Here is a 9,335-nt window from a genome sequence, read left to right on the forward strand (position 1 = left end):
GGTACAACTAGAGCTGGCCTGGGTCCCAGGCCCCTGGGCAGCTCCTCCAACCTGGTCGGGCAGAGCCTGACCTGCAGGAAAATTCTGTCAGCCTTTCAGCCCCACTGAGGAGAACATGCAGAAGCAATCAGTTCCAGAAAAAGAAAGAAAGCCTCAATCCTCAAGACCCCTTTTTCCTGAAGAAAAGGCAGAGATCAGGGAATGGTCTCAGGGAAGCGGGCAGTCCCATCAACAGCCTCCACCCGTGCTTCCAAGGCTGCGAAAGAGGTAAATAAAGTCAAAGGCTGGCAGGCAGCCCAAACCAGAGGGAAGTGATCAGTTCCCACCTCCCTGGGTGGTGGGCCCCAGAAGGAAATCACTGGCAGTCTCCACCTGCTGCCCCTCACCAGAAAGTCTCTCTTGCTAACATGTTCCCCGTGACGGGCAGAGATGGCTCATCTCATGTTTTCTTCTGCCTTCCACAGGCTGAGCCTGTTGCTGATACTCAGTGAGGACTTGCCACACAGAAAAAGCTTTACGAGGAGAGGAACTGAGAGGAACTAAGCTCTGCCCCTTACCCAGCCTGCTGCTCTGCGCTCTGGGGAAAGAGGCGAGTGCCGAGGCAAGTGAGGAGAAGGTGGGAGGCACTCAGGGGCTGGTGCACACCCTGGGGACCAACCATTTCCATCCTTCCCGCCTCTGTCTCCTGCCCGGGGGCCCCATACCTTTCCTTCTTGGGGCTCTCTGCAGGGTATCTACAGGGAAGTGGACACCCGCGTGCTCTGGCTACAATTCGCAGTTTCATTTTACTTCTGCGGAGTTCCAAGACATGTGGTTTCCAGACTTCTGCCAGGCACTGGGCACCCCAGCCCTAGCCCAGATGCCAGCCCAAGCTCTGGGAACAGCAGACGCTAGACCCTTCAGAAAGGAAGAGCTGGGGGGAGGCTGGCTATCTCCCTGGCTCAGGGCAGCTAGAACCCCATAACTGGGAGAGCCAGTCCCAGAACCCCAGGAACACTCTGCAGAAAGGGCCTCAAGCAGACATCCCCAAGCAGTGGTCCCAGTTCCAAAGCCCCTCAACAGTCCTAAAGTGAGGTTCCCAATCCCTAGCCCCCTCCTTTTTTCCCTCCTTCCCCCACACAGAGAAGACAGCATCTCCCCCTGCTGGGGGGAGCTGGAAAAACCAGCCAGGAGGCGGGACCCATCCACAGGCCCACTTGGATGCCCCTCCCAGCCAGGGCCCAGCAGTGACTCTCAAGCCGCCGGCCTCTAGTGCTGGTGGACACGCCCTGCTCCTCCAACACTCCTGTCAGCTCCCGCAGAGGTGGCTGCAAGGGAAACAGACCGCCAGCGTCTGGAAAGGTAACCCAATAACTTCATCTATCCTGGGTTGATTATGATCACATTTCCCTGTGAGGGAAAGAAACCCCAAAGCTGGGAAATATCCTTTCCAAGCCACCATCAAGAGTTAGACCCCAGCCCCACGGGAAGCAGGGACTGGAAATGACTCCCAGATAGGTCGGCATCACAACTCAGAGGAAAGAAGCCACTGGCACAACTGCCCGACGCAGCTGACCTTGCTGGGGTGGCATCCAACCGAGACATGCAAGGGATAGATGAGGACCCAGGCCTCTCCTTTCCCTTCACCACCCAGCCTCAGAGGAGGAAGCAAGAAGGCAGAGCTAGACAGCCCACCTGGCCCAGCACCTATGGGCTGAATGAGGGCAAGGGCAGAGGCAGGAATACCTGACGGGGAACTACAAACCCTGCAGGAAGGATGATAGGGAAGAAAATGTGGGGTGGCCTGGATTCCTCCCTAATGCTGCTTCTGTACAATCCTGCAAATGGGTATTCATCCTAGGCCCTAACTGCCCTTATCTCTAAAAGGAGAAACATCCGCCCGCCCTTGCATAAAAAGATGGGGAATACGATGGGCCGTGGAGGGCTGAAGTTGAGCAAGATGGACCTTTAACACTGCGGACGGAGACAGCCAAGGAGACAGCAGCCATTACTCTGACCACACTGCCCCAGGACCCTCCCTGGAAACAGCTGAGGGTCCAGCTCAGGCCACCAGAACACAGCCTCACAGGCACACATCCAGACCCAGCTGCACATAAAGCTGCCTGGAGTCCCCCCAATAGACTATTTCTGGTAGCACTGGACAGGGTCCTAGGAGCAGAGAGGAACAGGAAATCTCAGAGTAAAAGACCCCAGATTAGGAATCTACCATGTGCAGGGCCCAAGAGAGGCAGTCTACCTCCAAGGAGAGCCAAGACTCCTCTACACACATGACCCTGCTCCCACCCAACGCCAAACACCCACACACGGAGGTTAAGGCCCAGTGCCCTTAGAAACCTCCACTAAGAAAAAAGTATGGAACACAAACATTCCACCAAGGAAAGAAGCCACCATCACAAAAAGGAAGCTGGGCATTCTGCTACAGTAAAGAAATTCCTCCAACATCATCCCAGACCGCCCAGAGAGATCCAGGGACACACATACCCCCTCAGGCCTACCTGTCTTGGCTAGCAGAACAAGGTGGAGCCAGAACGGAGTACCCCTAAGTTGGGAGGGCAAGCATCGGGGGCAGAGTAGGACCCATGCCTTCCCAGGACCCGGCCAGACCGTTGACCCCTCGTTTCCCAGGTCTCCCTCATGGGCCTTTCCTGCAACACTTCTCCACTCCTGACCCCGATTCCCTTACAGCTCAGAGAGAAAGGTCAGCTGGCCTGGACGGGAAACCCACACAGCCCATTGCATCCAAAGCTACCCCAGGGTGCTCTTCTCCAACCTCCCAGCTCTTACCCGACTCGTTGGGAGAGTTCATGCCGGCTCTGGGCCCGCAGGAAGCTGGCGTTGGGGGCTGGGACGGGAGGGGGTGGAGCTGCGGTGATGTCAAGAGAGACAGACGATAACAGACAGACGGACGGGACGGGAGCCCGGGGCCGCCGTGCCTCTAATGCCCATCCGAGGCCATCCTTCGGGGCGAGGCAGTCAGGCACTCAGAACGGCATCCCTGGGGAGAGATGGAGCAGGGTTAGAGGCCCCTAACTCAGGAATCTGAGAGCTGAAGGAGACCATGGAGCTTGTCAGTTTATACCTGGGGATGAGAGGAACGAGAGGGATGAGAGGGAGGGATACCTGCCCACAGCCACGGTGGGAGTCTGCGGAACTGGAGAGACCCTGGTTTCCTACTAACTGATGAGGCTCCCAGAGCCCAAGGGATAGGAAATGGCTATGGTGGCCACACCCAACACACCCCTTTTCAGGTGTCTACCGCCAGGTGGGGAGACCCTATAGATTCCTAATGGTGCCTGCCATGGGACTAGGTGTGCACCAGAGGAGAAAGTGCAGGGGGGCTTCTGGCCTCTATCCACAGCAGCGGGGAGATGCAGGGCTGATCTGGAGTCCCTGGCAGAAGTTAAGGGAGAAACTGGTATCCCAGCCTCTGGAGCCTAAGCCGGGACTCCTAGGGGAGTCTTCTCCCCACTTTCTGATCCTTGTGCCTCTTAACTCTGGAAATACGATATGTTTCTGTTCTGGTCTCCCCCATTCAACAACAGACCAGGACAAGATCTCCTGTTTCCAGGAAGTGAAAAAGTCAGAGGCCTCTCCACCCCAAATCGAGTACCCGGGTCCCGGCAGGTGCAGGGCCTCAGCCCAGGGCTTTGTGTATCTTGTACAGGTAGTGCTCTGTGTAAGGAGGGCTGGTCCAGGGAGGTATGAAATCCGGCCTGTGCCCTGCCTGCCAAGCCATCGCCTGACATGCTGAGTCCACCCAAAACAAGGGACAGTTTTTCCCAGTTTGTACAAAAGGAACAAAAGGCCCAGCAGTAGCCCTGCTGAGGCCAATATAGTAAAGGAGAAGGTATTACAAGATCATGGCTTTGCCAACCCATGCCCACTCCTCCAGCCTTCCCCCGCCCCAGCTCCACAGTTAGTCCTCAAGCCTCAGACACTATGCACACAGCCACCTGGCCCATCCCTAAACAGCCCACGATCCACCCCAGACATGATCTCATTCATTTGCTTCCAAATGAAGGCAGGCCCTCCAATACCCAATGAAAGCAAGGTAGCAGGAAGCCATCAGAGGAGGCTGTGAGCTGCTAGATATTTAAGCTCTAACTCTGCTTCCCAAGCCTCGAACCAGCAATCAGCTCTGCCCCCTAGACAGCCCCACCTCCTGGCCGGATTAATTCTCAGTGAGCCTTGCATTCTCATCAGATTCCCAAGGGTGGGGTCCATTTGGAGCCCAGAAGCCAGCTATGGCAGAAACACAAGAACATGAACAGACAGACAGGCAGACAGACACACACACACACACGCGCGCGCACGAAAGACCTCGAGGTCCTAGGCTTGCTGCTGTCTGCTCTTGCCCACAGGGCTTGGACACTATGGCTGGTGAAAAGTGCACTCAGTTTGGGGGGCAGAGCTGAAGCGGCTAAATTGCTCCTGACAAGCACAGGTGTGGGATAAGGACAAAAAAGGCTGCGCAGGGCTGGGGCCAAGCTCAGGAATGTGGCAGGTAGGGCTGCTGGTGCCCTGGCAGGGCCCACGTGGGCAGACAGTTCAGCCTGTGCCCACGCCAGGGCTGGCGCCCAGTCCCGCTCACACCCTTTCCCGTGGGCTGGGGAACACAGGTTCAGAAATTCCCACGATTCCCAGCAGCCTGAGTAGCCCAGCCAATCTCCGCAGTGAGAGGCATCTCCATGGTGAGAGGCACCTCCACAGCAAGGTGCTAAGGGGCAGAGCCCCAGCGGTACCGAAACCACTTCAGCTCAGCCCGAAGCCCCCATCATCCTAACCCAACCACTCTTCCTCTGGGTCTCAAAGGTACTGATCCTCACCCCTGAGGCAGAAGAGGAAGGGAGCGGCTCCTTGAACTCATGGTAGGCTAAGGACTCAGCTCTATCTACTCCTCCCCATCTTATAAAATTCAGCAGGATCCCTGGGCCTCGTCCACCTGTAAAGAGTGTCTGCCAACACCCCCATCAATCTCTCAAGAGAACCAGAGCCACAGGCTGGGCCTCCCTGAGAAACAAAGCAGTGTTTACGGCCTGGCCTGATCCGGACAAGCACAGATTCTTGTCTAGGGTGGGGCATGAAGGGGAGAAGGGGTGCCTGATGTTTTAAAACCTGAGCTGTTTGTTCCCACATCTGCCAGAGAAATTCGCTGGGTCTCAGTGGGCAGTCAGGGACCAGGAGCTATGTCCCAGATGACCTAACACTTGGATGCCAAACCAGGAAGCGGCCCAGCTTCCAAAACACCATAAGTAGGCAGATCCCTGGCCACCCTGAGGGTCCTGCCCCACAAACTCACACCCACTCTTTCTTCCAGACAGACTCCTTCCCTAGGGGTCCCAAACCACCTCCTACCTCCAGCCAAGACAGCCGGGCAAGGATGAATGAAGGAAGCGGGCTGTATCTCACCCTACAAGCTCATGACTGAACTGGGGGAGGTAGGGCAGAAACCCTAGGGAGACACCCCCCACCCCATTCATAAGCAATAAGAGCTCTGGCAGAGGGTGGGAAGAGGAAGGCAGACAAGTGAGGGACACATGGTACAATGCAATGCTACAAAGGCCACAGCTTCACAATGCTGCCCCGTAGAGATCTGGTTCCTCGAACAACTCCCTCGGAATTCCTGGGGAATCAGGTGTCCCTTGGAGACCCTCTCTGGAATCTAGACTCCCGTACCACCATGAAACCCCCTCCCAAAACACCTGGCAGGGCCAGAGCATCCAGGCCACGGCATCCCCTGGGTCATAGGTGATAGGGTCAAGCAGTGTGAACCAAGTCTTAGGAGTCTGAGACTGTTTCACTCTACGCCAACAACTTATCAAAAAGTTACAAGCCGGCCAGGCTCGGTGGCTCACGCCTATAATCCCAGCATCTTGGGAGGCCGAGGCAGGCGGATCACCTGAGGTCAGGAGTTTGAGACCAGCCTGATCAACATAGAGAAACCCCATCTCTACTAAAAAATATATAAAATTAGCCAGGCATGGTGGCGCATGCCTATAATACCAGCTACTCAGGAGGCTGAGGCAGGAGAATCGCTTGAACCTGGGAGGCAGAGGTTGCCGTGAGCCAAGATCATGCCATTGCACACCAGCCTGGGCAACAAGAGCAAAACTCCGTCTCAAAAAAAAAAAAAATGTTACAAGCCACGACATCCCACTCAAAGCCACTACGGACTTGTCATCTTGACCCTCCTGACCAGGCCACAGCCTACCTCTATCCTCAGCCTCCGAGAGCTTCTGTTGCCTGGTGCTTCCCCCAGGATAGGCCAACAGAAGGCCGGAAGAATCAGAGCCATGAACAGTGGCTGACTTGGATGTCCAGGCCCCAAACCAGGGAAAGGGGGAGGGTGACAGGGGAGGAAAAAAGGCACCAGCCTGACAAATTCATTTTTGCAATCGGCCCATTTCTGTTTGTCTGCTCAGACACAGCTCCAGGCATCTGCACAAGCCAGATGGAGGAGGCTGCTATTTCTAGAAAAAAAAGGGGGGGGTGGTGAGAGGGGAGGAAGGGAGGAGGCGGAGGCAGAGGGCAGAAGACGGGGTCTGTTTGCCCTAAAACCTCAGGCAGAACGATACCCTCTTCCCAGCACTACCAGACAGGGTCCCCATTCAAGAAAGGGCTGGAGCTGGGCTTGGGGTGAGATGGGATGAGAAAGAAGAAAGGCAGAGAAAGTTTAATTAGCTAAAGTCAGCTACAATAGGCCCCCTCACAGGCTGCATCAGGTTTTCATTCATAAGCAAGCTACAGTGCTCCAAAATGCCAAGAACCAACCCCCCCTTGCTGTCTCCCCCTCCCCCCCACCTCCACCAACAGGAGTGAGTCCTCTAGCAGGCTGGCTGAGCCCAATGCCGTGTTCCAGACATCCCTCCTCAAAGGGATGTGAGTAGGAAGAATTAATTATTAAAGAGCAGCTGGTACTTCAGCACCGAGACTGCGCTACCCCCAGTTCCTATAGCTGATCCCCCCTCCCCCACTATGCGGGAACACAAATGACCCCCCAGCCCGCAACATTCCCAGGCCCCATTTCTAAACATACAGTTAAGATGCCACCCCTAGGGAAGGAAAAGCAAACCTTTGTCTCTGCAGCTACTTGGGGTGGGTGGGGCACGTGAAACTGCTGCCCTCCAAATTACATGATCCAGCCAAAGTAGGAGGATATATTGGGGAAGAAGGGGAGGATGGCACAGAACATCTCCTCCATCCTTGCCCCCAAGTAACCTGCACCTGAGATCAGTTTCTCTGGTCCCTGGCATGCTCACATTCCCATGACAGAGTGGAGATGCTGGGGGCCCATTTCTCTTACTCAGAGAGACACTTACTGCCTTGTCAAGAAAGCCCAGATCCAAGTTCAAATGAAAAGAGGGCAAAGAGAGAAGTCAAGAAAAAAGGAAGGAGGAAAACCAAGATCTCCCCAAGCTCTGCGTTTAGGGAGGGAGAGGAAGGAGGGAAGACTGGAATGAAGAAGCAGGCAGCCCCCCAACGTGGCTCACCCACCATCCAGCCCAGCGAAGCATCTCAACAGCCAGCACAGGCTCAGGGTGCCTAGGACTTGGCAGACTGAAGAGCATCCCTGCCTGCCTACATCCTCTGAACCTAAAAGGAGGCAGAAGGCAGGACCCAGAGCCAGGCTGCAATCTTGCAAGGCAACCTGGCCAGGGGTCCCTCTGACCAAGATTCCTGGATCTTGCCCTCCCCCCCACCTCCTTTTGTTCCCATAATATGGCTCTATCCTCCCCTCGCAGTTGGACGCTGAACCCAATCACCACCACTTCTCCAAGCTCCAAACCTAATTCCAGGTCCCAAAAGCATGGTGGTCACTGACAGAGTGATGGGTCCCTCTGCACCCTCCTAAAAGCAACTGCAGCTGTTTCCTTTCCTTTTAGGGACACACCTCATCTCAGAAAAGGTATCAGTCAGGGGTATCAGGTGGTCATCTATCCCAAAGGAATCACCCAACCTCCCCACTCCAACAGCCCCCCCCGCCAGGCTCCCAGATTAATTACTTATCACCCAGCCAGTTCTCATCTTCCCCAGGGCCCCAGAGAAGGGTGGGGTGGAGAAGCTGACTACCCCAAGTTAACAAGGCACCGGTAGTGCCCCCGCCTCCATGAGATACAGACCCGGGATGAAAAATCGGGGCATCCACCCCAGACAAGGAGTGGGGGGGAGCTCCATTTCATCTCCTAGTTCTCACATCCTGCTCCAGGGTGTCAGACAGGAGAAGAGGGTGGGAACAAACGCAGTAACGCCTCACAGGAGAGGGGGTAAGAATAATGGGAGAGAGGTAAGGTGGACTCTGCATTCCCCCTCCTCATGCACGAAAGTCAAGGGCATAAAATCAAGGATGCGTTCCTAGCTGTGGGGAGAAGCGCTGTGGGTGGGCAGCACCCTTCACCTCAGAGTACCAAGAAAAAGGTGTCCAGCGAAGAGGGGTCTGCACAGAATCCGGGTGCAGGGCTCAAACGGCTCAGCGACGCAACATGCGCCGCCAGGATAGGGACAAATCAGACAACCCAGGTCGGTCTCCGAGCCATTTGGGGGCGCGGGGCGCGGGAAGCCGGGCCCCTCCCTCACCTGCAGGGAAGGCGCCCCATTCTGGGAGGGGCAGGGAGGGGCGCGCGCAGCAGCCCCGATGACCCGCTCCCGGGCTGGCGATGCTCCCGTGGGGCGCCGGCTGGCACCCGGGCCCGGGAGGAAGGATGGGGGCCGCGGAGCGCGGCGCGAGCGCGGGGAGCCCGGGGACAGGGACGACAGGAGGAGGGGGCACCGCTTCGCGTCCCGGGGACAGGGGGAGATGGGATCTGGGACGGGGCGGCGCGCTCACCCGCTGCGGCTCGAGCTCCGGCTTCGCGGGCGGCGGCGGCAGCAGCGGCGACGGCAGCGGCGGCAGCGCCTCCTCGACGGCTCCTCCATCTTTGCGGCGGCTCCTCCGGCTCCGCTCGCCGCCGCCACCAACAACAACATTCGGAGACGTCACTCCCGTCACGTGACCCGACCCGGAGCTAAAAATAGACCCAGGCCCCCCCCACCCCGTCACCTCCCCGCAGCCACCACCAACCCCTCCCCTGCCTCTCGGCCCTCCCCGTCGCGGGCGGGGCCAGCGACGCCAGCGTGACAGCTCCTTAAAGGGCCAGTGCCCAGCACAGGGTTGGGCAGAGACGGGGTAGAAGGGAAGGGATCGGAGCCCAGCAAGTAGAAGTGGAAGGAGCGCTGCAGGGACAGAGTATGAATGCTGGGGCTCAACGTTTGGGTTGTGCAAGTTTCCTCCCTGTACTTCCCAGACTTCCTTTTCAAACCGTGGATGGTGCAATCGTTGCCTGCCTAAGCTGCTCCCC

The 9,335-nt window shown here is 57.0% G+C and overlaps 1 protein-coding gene across 1 annotated transcript in view; it reads right to left on the bottom strand.

Annotated features, from left to right (window-relative positions):
- HDAC5 (histone deacetylase 5) overlaps positions 1–8,974 on the bottom strand; it is a 46,002-nt gene extending 37,028 nt beyond the window's left edge. Inside the window, exons 1-2 of the mRNA XM_017516083.2 lie at positions 8,825–8,974; positions 2,785–2,995 (exon numbers count right to left, since the gene is read on the bottom strand). Coding sequence (XP_017371572.1) covers positions 2,785–2,806 — 22 coding nt within the window. The 5' untranslated portion in view covers positions 2,807–2,995; positions 8,825–8,974. The remainder of the gene's footprint in view (positions 1–2,784; positions 2,996–8,824) is intronic.
- Between the last annotated feature and the right edge of the window lie 361 nt (positions 8,975–9,335).

The sequence above is a fragment of the Cebus imitator genome, unplaced genomic scaffold (genome assembly GCF_001604975.1).
Source record: "Cebus imitator isolate Cc_AM_T3 unplaced genomic scaffold, Cebus_imitator-1.0 Scaffold573, whole genome shotgun sequence".
Taxonomy (NCBI): Eukaryota; Metazoa; Chordata; class Mammalia; order Primates; family Cebidae; genus Cebus; species Cebus imitator.